The 18,642-nt window shown below is 43.8% G+C and overlaps 1 protein-coding gene across 1 annotated transcript in view; it reads left to right on the forward strand.

Annotated features, from left to right (window-relative positions):
• The first annotated feature begins 1,132 nt into the window (after positions 1–1,132).
• The window catches only part of LOC140208448 (NACHT, LRR and PYD domains-containing protein 3-like), a 41,136-nt gene continuing 23,626 nt past the window's right edge, over positions 1,133–18,642 (forward strand). Inside the window, exons 1-4 of the mRNA XM_072277137.1 lie at positions 1,133–1,229; positions 3,256–3,747; positions 16,792–16,884; positions 17,614–17,779. Of these exons, the coding sequence (XP_072133238.1) occupies positions 1,220–1,229; positions 3,256–3,747; positions 16,792–16,884; positions 17,614–17,779 (761 nt within the window). The 5' untranslated portion in view covers positions 1,133–1,219. The remainder of the gene's footprint in view (positions 1,230–3,255; positions 3,748–16,791; positions 16,885–17,613; positions 17,780–18,642) is intronic.

The raw sequence follows: 18,642 nt of genomic DNA on the forward strand, positions 1-18,642 counted from the left end.
GAATATTCAGGACCCGATCCGAGACATCCTGTACCCTGGCACCTGGGAGGCAACACACCACGCAGTTATCTCTATCAGGCTCACAGTATCTCCTGTCCGTTCTTCTGACTGTGGAATCCCCTACGACAACCGCATTTCTGTTCTCCCTCCTTCCCTCCTGCACAACAGCGCCAGGCTCAGTGCCAGAGACCCGGTCACCCTGGGCGTCCCCGTCAGATCCTCCCCCTCAACAGCATCTAGAACAAGATCTTTGTTGGCAAACGTTGGCAAACCTCTGCAGATGTGTGATGGAAGGTCTGATGACTGGCTGCATTATAGACTGGTCGGGGAACACCAATGCCTTTGAGCAGAAAATCCTACAAAAGTTAGTGGACTTGGCCAATATGTCACGGGTCTTAACCATTGAACACATCTAGATGAAATGTTGCTGTAGAAAGGCAGCATCTATCATCAAAGATCCTCACTGCCCAGGCAATACATTTTTCTCACTGCTGCCATCAGCTACAAAGTACAGGTGTCTCAAGACGCATACCACCAGGTTCCCGAACAGTTACTATCCTACACACATTTGGATGTGAATGTACAAGGCTTGATCAGTAAGTTCACAGATGACACAAAATTAGTAGATGGTGCTCACAGTGAAGATTATCGTAGCTTATAGGGGATCTGAATGGCAGAGGAATGGTAAATAAATTGTAAAGCCAACACAAGCAGCAACGGTTGCATACAGAGGCTGGTGATAATGTGGTGGGAAGTGCCAGAGGAAGTGGATGAGGCAGGCACAATTGTATAATTCCAGAAGCAGTTGGGATGTGTAGGTGGAGTGAAGAGGCCAGGAGGGAAATGGGCCAAACACAGGAAATTGGGACCATCTCTGTGGGCACTGTGGTTGTCATTGTCCCATTGTGCTGAAGGGTCGGTGTCTGCGCTCTGTTGCTCTGTGATTCTGTCAGTAGGATGCGCCAGATATCACTGGACAAACATACAGACGTGGTGTGGGACTTGATGTTAACAGGGAATGTTTGCTCCCTAAGCGAACTGCTGCTCTGATGCAGAGGATGGTGATACTCTCACATTTGCAAAGTAATCCTACTCTCTCTGACTCACTGTCTGCTTGTTGTGTGTAATTCAGGGCATCACCAGCAGGTGGAGCTGTCCTGCACCGCGACCAAAGTGTAAACAAGACGACAACAATCAACAATCGTCAGTCAGAATCAGAATGGCTACAGGTATGTTCACTGGGCTCTTTATAATTAAACCTCTGTCCTGTGGTGCACAATACCTCAGATGAAGAAACTTACACAGACGCTAACAGGGCAGAGAAAAGTTTCATCAAGCAGTGTCATTGATGCCACTGGTAAAGCGGCTTTGTGTAATCGATCAGTCCAACAGTCCCAGCGCAGGGACCTGACACCAATAATGGTCGAATCACTCTGCTCACCATGCAAAGCTTCACCTGAGTGAAAGGAGCCAGAGACCCTGAATCAGGTGGTTGAGAGTCAAACATACAGGAATGTGACAGCGGTGTTGTGTTGTTTGTTATGTAAAAGTCCAGGTTCAGGGTTTGTTGCACACCAGGGCCTGTTTAGAGGTGACAGACATCTCCAACTTTCATTTACACAATTCAGAGCCAGATGATTGGAGCATTTCAGGGATTTCAGAGATTGTGTGATAACACAACATTGCAGGTTTTGGAAGGGTAGCTATCAACTCCCGCCTGGTTTTCATGACTGCTGTGCGAAGGAGATGAGGCTGAGGTGTGTTTCTGAAATCTGTTTTCTGCAGCCGAGCCGAGAATAGCTGAGAATCAGGATGTAGCTCGTTGTAGATAAATGTGTGGTCTGCTTCGATGTTTTAATACCCCAATGAATGACAGGTCTGTGGACAAATGGTGAACGTGGGTCTCTCAAAAAAAAAGTTTAAGGAGCTTCGATGGCACAGGAAATATAAAACAACAGGAGACAAACATGGAATCAAAGAAAGCTATCGGGACAATGCAATGTCATTGGTGAGTAGGATTAATGTGATTCAGACGGCGTTTCCAGAGGGGAACTAAAGCGGATAACACAGAAAATGATAGGGGATCTCAGCAGATCAGGCAACATCTATGAAGGAAGATGATTTTCTCTGAGGCAGAATATGTTCTCATCCGATTAAATATTTTGTAATTGAATATTCAATCTGCAATCTCTCCAGTACTAATATAACCATCCTGTAGTATTGTTACCAGAACGCACACGCTATTCCACCTGGTCCAACCAACAGTTTATAACCTTGTCACAAGATCTTTCTGCGCCTGTATTCTGTGCTGCAGCTAATGACGGTAAACATGCTGTCGACTCCACACATTGTCTACCTGTAATCTTTGGAGTATTAAAAGTTCAAAGTTCATTGCGAATTTATAATCAAAGTACATGTATGTCACCGTAAAAAAAAACCCTGAGATTCATTTTCTTGCGGGCGAAACAGCCGACTGGATACGGAGCTGGCAAGCTGGAAGGAATCAGATGGTTAATAATAGAGGGCTAGTCAGTTTGGAGGCTTGTAACTGTGGTGTGGGTGGTTGTTGGGTCCACTGTTTGTTCTTTCAATTAAAGACTTCGTAGATAAAATTAATGTCGTTCGATAGTTTGTGGATGACGTCAAACTTGGTGGTATAGTGGGGTTATGTAAACTCACAAGGAGACTGAGTCGAACATGGAAAGTGCTCCAAGGAGTGCGTTCACTTTGTAAAGTTAAACCAGGGCAGGAGTTGTATTGTAAATTGTAAGGCCCTGAACATTGTTGTAGAACGAGGGGGACTAAGGGTACAGATGCACGATTCCCTGGAGCAGTTTATACACGTAGATAGGGCACAGAATGGATGTCATTATGATGGAAAGGGTACAGACAAGATTCCTCCAAGGGACAGGACAGTGTGCGTCTTAAGGGAAAGGTCAGTCTGCGAACCAGGGGACTGGACAGTGTGCGTATCAAGGCAATGGTCAGTCTGTGACCCAGGAGACAGGATACTGTATGTCAAAGTGTAAGGCGAGTATGTGGGGCATCCAAGGTTATGGGAAGAAGGCCGAGAAATGGGATTGAGGACGAGAAAAAAGATCAGCCATGATTGAATGGCAGAGCAGATTCGATGGGCCAAATGGCCTAAGTATGTTCCTATATCTTATGGTCTTATTGTAGCCACCCTTTGTGAATCCTTGTTTTGCTGAGCTCTAAATCAGTCTAGTATAACTTGTAATTCGTCATTTATCTCAGGCGGGAAATTAAATCGGCTGAGGAAAGCACTCAAGAGGTTTTCACGAGGCGGTTCATCGAGTGAAGATGATTGGGACACCGGAAACAATGCACCAAAGCAGGGTCAGATTGAGAACAATGTCTCAGTTGAATGTGGTCCGGCCGCAGAGGAGGGAGAGCAAATTCAGCCCAGAGACAGTGACGTCAGAGACACAGAGCAGGACCCTGGAACCAGTACAAGTGAGGCGACTGTCTGTCAGCCCAGAGACAGTGACGTCAGAGACACAGAGCAGGACCCTGGAACCAGTACAAGTGAGGCGACTGTCTGTCAGCCCAGAGACAGTGACGTCAGAGACACAGAGCAGGACCCTGGAACCAGTACAAGTGAGGCGACTGTCTGTCAGCCCAGAGACAGTGACGTCAGAGACACAGAGCAGGACCCTGGAACCAGTACAAGTGAGGCGACTGTCTGTCAGCCCAGAGACGCTGCTCAGGATCCTGGCACCGGCACAAGTAAGTCGACTGCCTCGTTAAATACAGAATTGTCAAGCCAACAGCAAGGAATCAGTGAGTAAAATCTGAGGGTGATGTGTTCACAGAATGTGGCAGGGAGGAGGGTAAATGTGAGGCCTTGTTGGAGGGATGGTCAGGGGAGAGGGGAAATGTGTGGCTGTGGTACATGTGGTGTAGTGGGGCACCCGCTATCCCACTACAGGAAATCTATTACCTCTTCCGAGGATTTCCAGGATGTGCATTAGAGGAAATGCAGCTGTCCAGATAAAAGAGCATTTCTGGGATATGAATTCAGGGAAATGTTTTCGCCAGGATGCTGAGAGCATCTCTGGGAAGCGACTCTCATTGACAGCCCCAACATTTATTCCAATCCTAAATTGAAAGAGGTGAGTGGGTGGGGTGGGAGGGCTTGGTTTCTGGTAAAGTGGTCCTTATGGTAAAATAATTCCAAGAGCATTGTTGGGTAGGTTTTTGAGGCCACTTTTGGAGAGGGGGACATATATGGCTGATACCAGTGTGGTTCCTTGTGGATAATCACTGGTCAAAGATCGTCAGCCAGGTTAACCCTCATTACCAACTGTCTGCTATGAAGAAGAAAACTATGAATCCAAAAGGCCATTTTACCACAGTTCCCAAGCATGTTAATTTTCTGTATGAGACTCCGATGTGGGACCTTGTCAAACACCCGACTAATATCCGAGTAGACAATATCCACTGTGTAACTTCATTTGTCACCTCCTGGAAGTACTCCATCCAGTTAGCAAAACACTACTTCCCCCACCCAAAGCCTTGTTTGCTGAACCCTAACCCACCGCAAAACTCTCTCTTCCATACTCCCGTGGGGCAGAAGATATCAAAGGCTGAATGTAAGAACCGCCAGCCAAAAGGACATCTCTAATTCTGCATTTTATAAGACTATTGAATGGTCACTATTCAATGTTCTTATTAGCTCTTAATAATAATGAGACAATTTTATATTTAAAATTGTAACATTGTGCATGTCATATCTAATAACCACTCACTTAGCGAACCACAATATACTTACAGAAGAGCAGAAAGAATACTGTTAATGTATGAACAGATTTAAGAAACAATTGGTAATATATTATCTAATTCTATATCAAGTCTTGGGGAAAGCAGAAATCTTTAAATTTTATATTGTCTATCAACAACCATTTGATTCTGTCCCTCATTCACGGTTAAAAGAACTTCCTAATATATACACCTGATACTTAGAACATCTGAAGCATTGGCAGACAGTAATCACCCTATTAACAACCTCAAAGGAACAACTACTGTTTTCAAAATAAATGGAGGCATTTTCCAGAGCAAAACACAACGCCTGCTATGGTTTAGTCTAGCCTTAAATCCGCTCTCTAATTTACTGAATCGGACAAAAATCGGATATTAAAGCAGGGGAAAAAAAAACAAATGAAGTATACCTTGACACATCTACTGTACAGAATGATTTGAAATTATTCACTCTTGCATCAGTAAAGCTAAAACAATTAATTCAAATAATGGAACTGATGTCCAAAGATTTAAACGTGAGCTTTAGACTAGAAAAGTACAGAACATTAAAAATTACAAGAAATATTGTAGAGCTTATAGCGTATGACAAAGCATCAGCATTCAATACAACAGATGGATGGATATGAAACATAACGATACTAAGGATATCAACAAACAAAGAAAATTGATCATCATGTGATAAAGAGAACTGTTTCAACAGAATTTCCTTCAAAGCTTAAGAAAATCTGCCAAACTGAGCTGAATAGTAACAATATAACAAAGGCAATAAACATGTTCGCTCTGCCTATATTAACGTATTCTTTTGGCATAATATCTTGGTCTGAAACCGATCTGGAAAACTTACTAAAAAAAAGGACTGAAATAACAGTCCAGTGCACTTAAATTAACATTACCTACCACAGTATGAGGAAGAGGATTAACAGACATAAACAAAAATACGCAACAGTCAGATAAAACTTCTCAGAATTAGAAACAGGCTTACTATCACAGATATATGTCGTGAGATTTATTGGCATTTATTTATATATAATTTTATACTATAGATAAATAGTATACACATCCCGCATGTCTAGTCCTATTTAGTAGATGACACTTTGGCAGCAATTACAGGCTTGACTTGTGCGGATAGGTCTCTATCAGCTTTGTGCATCTGGACACTGCAATTTTTCCCCATTCTTTCCAAAACTGCTAAAGTTCTGTCAAATTGCGTGGGAATCGTTAGTGAACAGAACATTTCAAGTCCAGCCAAAAATTTTCAGTTGGATTGAGGTCTGGACCCTTACTTAGCCTCCCCAGGACATTAACTTTGTTGTTTTTAAGCTCTTCCTCTATAGCTTTGACTTTACGCTTGGGGTTATTTTGCTGCTGAAAAAATCTTTTCCCAAGTCGCAGTTCTCCTGCAGACTACCTCAGATTTCCTTCCAGGATTTCCCTGTTTTTTGCTACATTTATTTTACCCTCTACCTTCACAAGCCTTCCAGGGCCTTCTACTTGTGCAATGTCCCCACATCATGATGCTTCATGGTAGGAATCTTGTGATTTTGACGATGTGCACCTCCTGACTGCAAGGGGGATAGATGGGGCTGAATTTGTCAGGGGTGTTCAAGAAGGATTCCTGACACAGTATGTGGACCGGCCGACGAGAGGACAGGCCATACTGGATCTAGTTCTCGGTAATGAACCTGGTCAGGTGGCAGACATCTTGGTGGGGGAGCATTTTGGTGAGAGTGACCACAACTCCCTTAGCTTCAGCATAGCTATGGAAAAGGATAAAAACAGACAAAATGGGAAAGTGCTTAACTGGGGAAGGGCTAAATATGAAGGGATGAGGCAGGAACTAGCAAGAGTAATTTGGAAACAGATGTGAAACAGGGTGAAAGCAGAGAAGTAATGTGGAGGAAGTTTAGGGACAACTTGTGCTGGGTTCAGGATAGGTTTGCCCCACTGAGACAAGGAAAAAAAGGCAGGAAAATGGAAACGTGGCTGACGAAACACATTAGACAACGCGTCAAGAGGAAGAGGGAAGCATATGTTAGATATAAGAAGCAGGAAGCAGGAGGGGCTCATGAGAAATATAGGGTAGCCAGGAAGGAGTTTAAGAAAGGACTTAGGAGAGCTCGAAAGGGGCATGAGAAGGCCTTGGCACGTAGGATTAAGGAGAACCCCAAGGCGTGCTGTGTATGTGAAGAACAAAAGGATGACAAGAATGAAGGTGGGGCCGCTAAAGGACAAAGAAGGCAACAGGTACCTGGAGGCGGAGGAGGGTGGGGAGGTCCTAAATGAATACTTTGCTTCAGTATTCCCAAGTGAAAAAGACCTTGATCAGGGTGAGGTCAAATATAACAGGCCTGTGCGCTGGGCAATGTCGACATTAAGGAAGAAGAAATGTTGGATCTTGTTAAAAACATCAAGATCGCTAAGTCCCCAGGGCCGGACGTGATATACCCCAGGTTGTTGTGGGAAGTGAGAGAAGAGATCGCTGGAACAGTAACTATCATCTTTGAATCCTCTTTGGCTGCAGGGGAGGTGCCAGAGGATTGGAGAATGGCAAATGTAGTTCTCTTGTTTCAAAAAGGTAATAGGGAGAAACCTGGGAACTATAGACCGGTGAGTCTTACGTCGGTGGTCTGCAAACTATTGGAAAGGATTCTTAATGATAGGATCTACGAGCACTTGGAGAAGTACAGTCTACTCAAGGATAGTCAACATGACTTTGTGAAGGGAAGGTCGTGCCTCACGAGCTTAATGGAGTTTTTTGAAGAGGTAACAAAAGAAATTGATGAGGGTAGGGCGGTAGATGTGGACTACATGGATTTTGGCAAGGCATCTGACAAGGTCCCCCACGAGAGACTCATCCAGAAAGTCATGAGGCATGGGATCAGTGGAACTTTGGCTGTTTGGATAAAAAAGGGCTTACAGGAAGAAAGCAGAGGGTAGTTGTGGAAGGAAAGTATTCTGCCTGGAGGTCGGTGACTAGTGGAGTGCTGCAAGGATCTGTCCTGGGACCCCTGCTCTTTGTGATTTTCATAAATGACCGGGATGAAGAGGCAGAAGGATGAGTGAGTAAGTTTGCCGATGACACGAAGATTGGAGAAGTGGCAGGAGCTGTAGGTTGTCGAAGGTCACATGAGTATATAGACAGGATGCAGAGTGGAGCAGAAAAGTGGCAGATGGAGTTCAAACCTGATAAGTGTGAGGTGATGTATGTTGGAAGGACAAACCAGAAGATTGAGTACAGGGTTAATGGTCGGTTAAGTAAGAGTGTGGATGAACAGGGGGACCTTGGGGTTCAAATCCATACATCACTCATGGTTGCTATACTGGTTGATAGGACAGTTAAGAAGGCCTGTGGGAAGCTAGGCTTCATTAATAGGGGGATTGAGTTCAAGAGTAGAGAGGTCATGTTGTAACTCTACAAATCTCTGGTGAGACCACAGTGAGAGTATTGTGTACAGTTCTGGTCACCTCATTAGAGGAAGGATGTGGAAGCTATGGAGAGGGTGCAGAGGAAATTTACCAGGTTGTTGCCTCGATTGGAAAACACGTCTATGAGGCAAGGTTAGCAGAGCTGGGACTTTTCTCTTTGGAGCATGGAAGGATCAGAGGGGACTTGATAGAGGTCTACAAGATTATGAGAGGCATAGATAGGGTGGATAGTCAGTACTTGCTTCCCAGGGCACGAATTGCAAACACCGGAGGTCATATGTACAAAGTTAAGGGAGGGAAGTTTAGGGGAGACATCAGGGGTAAGTTTTTTACACAGAGGGTTGTGGGTGCCTGGATTGACTTGCCAGGGATGGTGGTGGAGGTTAAAACATTAGGGATATTTAAGAGCATCTTGAATAGGCATATGGATGGAAGAAAAATAGAGGGTTACGGAGTAGTCTGGGTTTAGTACACTTTTTTTAGGAATATATGAGGGCCGAAAGTCCTGTACTGTGCTGTAGTATTCTAGTCTCTAGTGTGGTGTTTTGCTTACACCAAATATAGCATTTAGACTGAGCGCCAATAAGCTCAATTTTGAGTTAATCAGACCTTCGAACTTCAGGGTCTCCCAGATGCCTTCTGGCAAACTCTGGCCGAAATTTCATGTGAGTTTTCTCTTTTCAACAGTGCGTTTGTGTTTGCCACTCTCCCATAAATCTGTGACTGGTGAAGCGCCCGGGCAACAGTTATTGTCTGCGCAGTCTCTACAATCCCAGCAACTGAAGCTTGTAAATCCTCACGAGTTGTCATAGGTCTCTTGGTGGCCTCCCTCACCCGTCCTCTTATTGCACTGTTGCTCAGTTTCTGAGGACAGTTCCTCCAGGCAGATTTACAGCTGTGCCATTTTCTTTCCATTTCTTGATGATTGACTTAACTGTACTGCAAGGGATATTCAGTGACTTGGACATTTTCTTATATCCATCTCCTGACTTAAGCTTTTCAATAACCTTTTTGCGGAGCTGCTTGGTGTGTTCTTTTGTTTTCGGGTTTTTTTTTTTTTGCCAGGATACTGACTCAGCAGCAGTTGGACCTTCCAGATACAGGTGTATTTTACTACAATCGGTTGAAACAACTTGACTGCACACAGGTGTCCAAAAACAGATCTTATTTAACTAATCATGTGACTTATAAAACCAATTGGCTGCAACAGTGTTGATTTGGTGTCACATTAAAAGAGGATGAATATTTATACAATCAATTATTTTGCGTTTTATATTTGGAATTGAGTTAGATCACTTTAAATAGATGTTTTCACATTGACTTACGTAAGTATTTTATGTTGATCATTGTCAGAAAAGACACATTAAATCAAATGTCATTGAACGTTGTGAAACAATAAAACATGAAAAGAGAGAACATAGAAATCTACAGCACATTACAGGTCCTTCAGCCAGCAATGTTGTGCTGACCATGTAACCTACTCTAGAAAATGTCCAGTATTGTCCTACAGTATAATCCTCTATTTTTCTAAGGTCTGTATACGTATCTAAGAGTCTCTGAAAGGACCCTATTGTGTTCGCATCTACTATCTTGCTGGGAATGCATTCCATGCACCCACCTGTATCTGCATGATATCCCTCTGTACCTAATTCCAAGCACCTTAAAATATGACCCCTCGTGCTAGCCATTTCAGAACTTGGATAAAGCCTCTGTCTATCTACAAGATCAATGCCCCTCATCATCTTATACACCTCTATGAGGTCACCTCTCATCATCCATCGCTCCAAGAAGAAAAGGTCAATTTCACTCACCGTACTCTCATAAGGCACACTCTCCAATCCAGGCAACTGCCTTGTAAATCTCCTCTGCATTCTCTCTACGGTGTCCACATCTTTCCTGTAGTGAGGTGACCAAAACTGAACACAGTATCCAAGTGAGGTCTAACTATGGTCTTATATGGCTTTAAGCATCATGTGGATAGTCAGAGGCTTTTTTTTCCCCAGGGCTGAAATGGCTAACACGGGAGGCCACAATTTTAAGGTGCTTGGATGTAGGTACAGAGGAGATGTCAGGGGTAAGTTTTTTTTTACACACAGTGGTGAGTGCGTGGAATAGTCTGCTAGCGACGGTGGTGGACACGGATACGATAGGGTTTTTTAAGAGTCTCCTGGATAGGGACATGGAGCTTGGAAATATAGAGTGCTGTGGGTAACCCCGGGGAATATTTAAAGTAAATACATGTACGCACAGCATTCTAGGCCGAAGGGCCTGTATTATGCTTTAGGGTTTCTGTGTTTCTGTTTCTGTCTCACAGGTCTCGAAATCAATCCCACAGCTGATGAAAGCACTCACACCATACGCCTTCTGAACAACACTGTCAACCTCCACAGCAGCTTTGAGTGTCTTATGGACACAAACCCCAAGATCCCTCTGATCCGCCACACTGCCAAGAGTCTGACCATTAATACTATATTCTGTCTTGAAATTTGATACCCCTGGTCACCGTTCTGAATGCAGAATTCGAACCATCTACAACTATCTTTTGCCTTCTGTGAGCAGCCAATTCTGGATCCACAAAGCAACGTCTATTGGATCCCATGCCTCATTACTTTCTGAAGGAGCCTTGCCTGGGGAACCTTGTCAAATGCCTTCCTGAAATCCATAGGCGCCACATCCGCTGCTCTACCTTCATCAAAGTGTTTTGTTGCGTCCTCAAATAGTTCAATCAGGTCCGTAAAGCATGACCTGCCCTTGATAAAGCGAAGTTGACAATCCCTAATCAGATTATTTGTTTCCAAATGCTCATAAATCCTGCCTCTCAGAATCTTCTTTAACAACTTGCCCATCACTGAAGTAAGATTCACTGCTCTATAATTTACTGGGTTATCTCTAGACTCTTCCTTGTACAAGGGAACAATATTTGCAAACCTCCAATTCGCTAGTATTTTCCCCATCATATTGATAATGGAAAGATCATCATCAGAGGCTGAGCAATCTCCTTCCTTGCTTCCCATGGTAGCCTGGGGTATATCTCTTACAGTCCTGCGACATATCTAACTTAATACATTTCACAAGCTCCAGCACATACACTTTCTTAATGCCTATACACTCAAATACCTCAGAATATTCCGCAGGATGTGGAATTCTCCTCAGGACGGAGGAGAAGATGGCGGCGTGACGCAGCGTGCGCGGCCTCTGCGGTGAATGATATCTGTATGTGTTAAGTAGGGTACCGTGAACAATTCTGATTTGATGGAGACACGTGAAAACACGGCGGAACATCTGGAGAAACTTCTGAAACGTCCACTTCGCTGCCGCTGTAACTGTGTGGTCCGGAATCTCCGGAGGTGAAGGCCTCCTGACTTTCCCAATCCACTTTCATATTAAAATCCCCCATAATTATCTTGACATTTTCCTTCTGACACGCGTTTTCTATTTCCAGCTGCAACTTGTAGTCCACATCCCGGCTGCTGTTTGGAGGCCTGTATATAACTGCTATTAGTGTCTTTTTACCCTTGCCATTTCTTCATTCCACCCATAAGGATTCTGCCTCTTCAGATCCTATGTCCCTTCTTTCTATTGTTTTGATATTGTTACTTACCACCAGGGCCACGCCACCTCCTTTACCTACCTTCCTTTCTTTCCTATACACTGTGTATCCTTGGATATTCAGCTCCCAATCACATCCATCATTTAGTCATGACTCGGTGATGGCCACAATGTCATATCTTTTAACCTGCAGCTGTGCAGCAAGGTTATCCACTTTATTTCTAATGCTGCGTGTATTTAAGTACCGTACATTTAGATCAGTATCTGCTGCCGATTTTGCTATATTTCTATTCTGCAGCAAATTATCCTGTACATTTACCGGCCTGTCCTTCTTGCCATCTTTGCTGCACAGTATTTTTGACTTATTTCTATTTTCCTCTTCCTCGATCCTAACAGATTGGTTTCCTTCCCCTTGCCGACTTAGTTTAAACCCTCCCTAAGAGCTATATTAAACAATCCCGCCAGGATATTACTGCCTTTTGAGTTCAGGTGTAATCCATCTTTTTTTGTATAAGTCATACCTTCCCCAAAATACATCCCAATGATTCAAGAATTTGAAGCCCTGCCCCCTGCACCCGTTACTTAGCCACACATTCAGCTGCTTAATTCTGCTATTCTTAGCATCATTAGCGTGCAGCTCAGGCAGCAATCCTGATATTATTACTCGGGAGGTCCGACTTTTCAATTTTCTTCCTAGCTCCCAGTAACCTTTCTTCAGGGCCTCCTGTCTTTTTCTGTCTATGTCATTGGTACCAACATGTACCAACATGTACCATGGCCCTCTCTCCTCAGAATACTCGGGACTCGATCTGAGACATCCCGTACCTTGGCACCAGAGAGGCAACACAGAATCCGGGTATCCTTGTCCGGCTCGCAGAATCTCTTGTCCATCCCCCTTATGACGGAATCCCCTATAACTACCGTATTTCTTCTTGCTCTCTTGATTTCGGCACTGGGCAGAATGCCAGAGTCTCGTTCACTGTGGTCCTCCTCTGTCAGGTCTGCCTCTTCAACAGTATCCAAAACAATATATCGATTTCTGAGGGGGACTGTCACAGGGGTGCTATCCACTACCTCTGTATAGGTAGTACCTATCAGCTCCTCACTTTCCCTAATTAGCCAAAGGTCATCAATTTCCATCTCCAGCTCCTTAACACGGTCCTTCAGGAGCCTCATCTCAGTGCACCTGGTGCACATGTATCCTTGGGGAGGCTGCGGGTCTCCCAGGGTCCCCACACCTGGCACTCCAAGCACAACACTAATGCTAGATGCATACCTCTAATGCTACTGTTTGTATTAAATACCAGAAAACTGTAACTTACTCCGTTACTGTGAGACTCAACGGTCGAAGTCCGTTGAGCCAAAGCCCTTTCACTCTGCACCCTCTCACTCCGCAGCCCGCTCCGACACTGCCCGCAGGATATAGCGGTTTTCTTTTTGAACTGTTCGCGCTCAACCGGCTGACGTCACCCGCCTGCGCAGTCTGGCCTCTCTCCTACTCCGGGAAATAAAATGTCTTCTCGCTGGAAATCCTTAGCCTCATACCGCTGTCTTCTTGATCCGAAGAGAAAATTATGGTATTGCTTTGCACTGCTGTAACTATGTGTTATAATTATATGGTCTTGTCAGCGTTAGTCTTTGGTTTGTCCTTTTTTATGTGATATCATCTGGAGCAACATGTATCATTTCTTAGTGCATGATTTCTAAATGACAATAAACGAGGACTGAGTGTCTTCATAATCTAAGGTAATCTAATAATCTAATATTTAAAATAACCTACAGATTGAGAAACATCTGTTGAGAATGTAGCGTGAATTCTAACAAAATCAACTTGACATTGCTGGCAACCCCCAATGATATGTTATACTTGCATGACGTTCCCTCAACTCCAATGATAATTATTACAAAAGTCGATGATATGTTATTATTATTATTTAGGTGCCTTACCGTTCGGCATGGGCGATCATGTCTCTCCATCCATCACGGTCTCTGACCCTCCGAATTGTAGTTGTTGCCTCCCTTGTTTCTAACCATGATGTTAATCCAACTATAATTTTCATTCTCTGTCTGCCTCTGCTTCTTCTTCCTTCCAGCTTTCCAGTTGTACCTAAATGTTCTAATGTCTCTCTTCGCATGAAGAGTCCAAAGAACTTTGATGGTTGTTTTCTGAGTTTTTTAAAAGTAATGTACGTCTTTTTTTCGTTCTTTGCAGAACTTCTTCGTTGGTTATCCTGTCCGTATATGATATGCATCGCATTCTTCTGAGGAACCACATCTCTGCTGCATTGATTCTGTTTTCCATTGCATTTGTGATGGTCCATGACTCGCAGCCATACAGCAATATAGGGAGAATGTAGCAGCTGACAGTTCTAAGGCGGATGTCCATCATTATTTTCTTGTTCGTTAGGATGTTTCTTATTTCTGTAAATGCTGTTCGTGCCATTGCTATTCTTGCTTTTATGTCTGTTTCACATTTGCCATCAGATGTTACCCATGATCCAAGGTACTTGAAGTTGTGAACTTGTTTCAGGATTTCGTTTACCAATACGATCCCACAGTTTGGATATCAGCTTTCTTTGATATTACCATTACTTCAGCTTTCTTTTTGTTTAAGGTTAGGCCAAGTCTTTCGCTCTCTGTGTTGATGGTAGATGCTAGTTTCTTTAAATTTACTTCACTGTTTGCTATCAGTACTGAGCGGAGGTTGTTGATATTGTATCCTCCCATGCTTATTCCAGGTAGGTCTTGTATGGTTCTCATGATGATTTCACTGTACAGGGAGAACAGCTCTGGTGATAGAACACAACCCTGTCTGACTCCTCGCTTTATTGGCTGATATTCACCAATCTCGTTGTCTATCTGTATGGCTGCACTTTGTTGCCAGTAATTCTTAGATCTTTTCCGTCGATATTAACATCTTTAAGCATTTTCATGATGACCTGGAGTTTCACTGTGTGAAAGGCTTTTGTGTAGTCAATGAAACAGAAGTATAGGTCTTGAAGTCTAGGTCTTAATTTTTCTACACCAAAATCTTCTAGCGCTTCATGCAGTTTTACCAGAAAGTTATCTGGACACGATAATTTTCCCTTTCACATTTTCTTCATAGTATGTTCCACTTCTTCTTTCAGTATTGGCAACAACAGTGATATGTATCCGATCCTTTATTAGCAATTAGCAAACATACAATCGCGAAGCAATGGAACTGAAGTGTAGCCAAGTGTCAGTTCAGCGTATTTGAATGGATAATAATAAAATATATGACATCGGTCAGTTCCTAGCTGTGTATCGCATGGAACACAGCACAAATATGTAACTAATTCCCTCCGCGTTTACCAAACCCCGGCTGATGCGGATCATAAAAAAAAGCATCATAAATACACAATGCAGATAGAGAACAGATACATGACTCCGACACACAGGCTCAGCTCCGATACATGGTCTTCCACCTGAAATATTAACATACCCTCTGTCTTGTTGAATAATTCCAGCATTTTGTTTTATTTATTTAATCAACAATCAACAATCTCCTCCCTCAGTTCCCGCAGCAGCTTGGGGTATAATTCATCCAGTCCCGGCGACTTATCAAACTTAAAGACTTTCAAAAGCTCCAGCACATCCTCTTTCTTCAAGTCTATACACTCAAGCATTTCAGTCCGCTGTAAGTCACGCCCACAATTTCCAAAGTCCTTTCCACTTGTGAATACTGAAGCAAAATATTCATTAAGTACATCAGAATGTTTTAAATGATCGGCAGATTGAGAAACATCTGTTGAGAATGTGGTGGTGAATTCGAACAAAACCAAGTTGCTGTTGCTGGCGACCCCACAGGTTTGTTATATTTTCATGGCTCCCGTCAGCTACAGTGATAATTGTTACAAATGTCGGTGATATGTATTCCATTCTTTATTAGCAATCAGCAAACATGCAATCGTGAAGCGATGTAACTGAAGTGTACCCAAGTGTAAGTTCAGCATATTTGAGAGGATAATAACAAAATATATGACATCCGTCAGTCGCCAGCTGTGTACCCCATGGAACAAAGCACGAATATGTAACTGATTCCCTCCGCGTTGCTAGTTACCATAAGAAGCATCATAAATACGCCACACAGAATACAATGTAGATAGAGAACAGTACATGGCTCCGACACACAAGCTCAGTGCTGATACAGGGTCTTCCACCAAAAATATTAACACACTCTCTGTCTTGTTGAATAATTCCAGCATTTTGTTTTATTTATTTCAAAGATTTTTTGCCAAATGTTGTTTTGGATGTATGGCGCCTACATTGTGTTTAACAATGTGCCATGTAACTATTTGATAATAACCAGGTGATATGCTCAAAGAAATTTTGATGGGAGTACTGAAGATAATTATGGTCTTAAAGTCCTGCTAGAGAAACTGTAACGGTTTAGGACCAGATGTCTTGATGCTGTGGGTGGGATTGCGTTGATAGGGATGTCAGAGTGTTTCTATGTAGAAACAAATCATATATTGCTATAGGTGTCAATGCCAGGCGATGTTAAACTGAAAGGAGACGATGAGAATCAGTTCTGACTAAGATATCTGTATAATTCAGTGACAAGAGCAATAGATGTCCCATTGGTCAGCAGAAATGTTTCACCCCACACTGCTGTAATAGCTGTCCATTACTCACCACAGCGCCACCAGTGGTAGGAGGACCAAAGCAGTGGGCGCTGTCAGCTCAACCTGCCTTGCCTTTCTGTTAACACATCCCTCCCGGTCCAGGACGCAAGTTTGCTCCCTAAAAGGGAATTGCCTGCAATAAGGCGAGTAGATACCCTGGAGAATCCTGGCCCAGTGTACAATCCATGAAGACAGCGGAAATGTGCATTGTGTGACTGTGGGTGGATGGGCGCAGGTGGACCAGGCCATGCCAAGGCTTCAGTGGGCAGGCCCAAGATGTTTGGAAGTGTTTGCCTCCGTTTATAAACAAAACGGTGTTCTCCTTTAAACCCCAATTAACGTTTGACCCTTCCGTTATTTTTTTTATTTTTTTATTTTTTTTTTGTTACAGAGCAGCAAAAACTGGTCACTCCTGTCGTCAAAAAGGGTCAAGATGTGAGCAGTGGAGGAGTTCCAGTGACGTCAACATCGGGAAAGGACACGGGTATGTTAGCGTCTGCTCCTGCTCCTCTAACAGATTGTGATGGACATTAAAATAGCGAGTTACTCCAGAAGACAAGTCATTCCACAGGTGCTGAAAGTTCTGGGCAGCAAAAAGACACACAAAACATTTGCAGAACTCAACAGGTCAGGCAGCATCCATGGAGAGGAATAAACATTTTACGCTTAAGATCAGGACCACAAGGAATAGAAAGTAATGTGGCAATATCTGGAATTTTGTCCCCTTCATTTTCAGTCCCAATGAAGGGCCTTGGCCCGAAACGTTGATTGTTTATTCTCCTCTACAGATGCTGCCTGACATGCTGAGTACCTCCTGCATTTTGTGAGATATTGCAGAGATTTTCTGAGGAAGAGTTTGACCAGGCAGGCAGACAGTGACTCAGAGCAAAGCGGTCGTGATGGGCAGTACCAGGGAGTGATGGTGATGGGTTACTATATTCTCAGGAATAAACAGAGTCCTTTCCAGACAGAGAGATATACTCCTGGGACCAAGAAGGCTCAACAGATGGAACTAAACCCCCTCCTACACCCCCGATTCTCCGACCCCCTGGCCGCATCCATTCTCCTCATCCGCAGCCCCACACCTGTCTACCCCTTCCCATCTCGGATTGTGTTCCATGACCAATTTACCAATTTTAGTTTCCTGAGAGAAAGTTGCTGTCTAATGGGACGTTGATAATTTATTCAATTGTTTCCCCATTTTCCTTCACAGATCCGAGCTCAGCGATCACTGAGCTCCTGGCAAGCTGGAACAATTTCCAGCTGCTGCAGTTGACGGATTTCTACCGGGACAGGCTGGAGCAGGCGATGGAAGGAGGGGTGCACGGAGTGAGCCTGGCGTTAACGGCCGAGAATCAGTTCAGTGGAGAGGAACATCGGCTGAGTGGGAGGGAGAATGGGTTTGAATTTTCACACATCACAGGACTGATGGGTGTCGGAACTCTGACTCATCGGATATGAAATTAGATAAACAAACAGCTGGAAAATAAATACTGTACATGCAATTACAAACATGTGAGTCTGAACCAGTGATAGAAAGGGGTGAAAAGACCCCGCGGACTGGTGGGTGGCTGCTCAGTGTTCAGACTGAGTTGAGCAGGTAACAGTTGTGTGAGTTTACAGTACTAAATGGAAATATGACAGGAGGTTTCGGTTTGGGAAGACCGTGCAGCGTGACGGCAGGATGTCATTGAGAACCGGGACATCATCAGTGGGTGCCGCGGGAGCTGGAGTGTGTTCTGTTCTGGGTGGAGATGATTGTGTTACAATCTGTAACTGCAAACAGTGTGGATCGGGGAATACTGCCATGTTGTAAAGTGTAATCACTGAATAAACCTTCACTGGAAAAGGCAAAGGAAAGGCGTCAGGTGTCAGCCGGTAATCCGCTGTCATGTTGGAACAGGTTGATTAAGGAGATGAATTACGTCACCTTTTCTGCAACTTCTCTGCAACTGCTCACTGTTATAAAATCTCTCCTGACTTCTTTCTTCCTCTGCGATCATTATTTTCTGATTTTTGTTCTACACCATCAAATCCGGTGAGGAATTATTTATGGATTTGGAGCCACATCAATGAAGCGGTCACAGACCAGCCAGGATCTCATTGACTGGCAGACCAGGTTCACGGTGAATGTCCCTCCGTGTTCTCTGCACTCAGAATGTACAGTCCGTGTCCAGACAGGATCAGCACCCGTCCGGGTGACTGCTCAGTGTGATCCCGTTACAGAGCACATCATTTACTC

This window comes from Mobula birostris, chromosome 13, assembly GCF_030028105.1.
Source record: "Mobula birostris isolate sMobBir1 chromosome 13, sMobBir1.hap1, whole genome shotgun sequence".
In the NCBI taxonomy this organism is placed as follows: Eukaryota; Metazoa; Chordata; class Chondrichthyes; order Myliobatiformes; family Myliobatidae; genus Mobula; species Mobula birostris.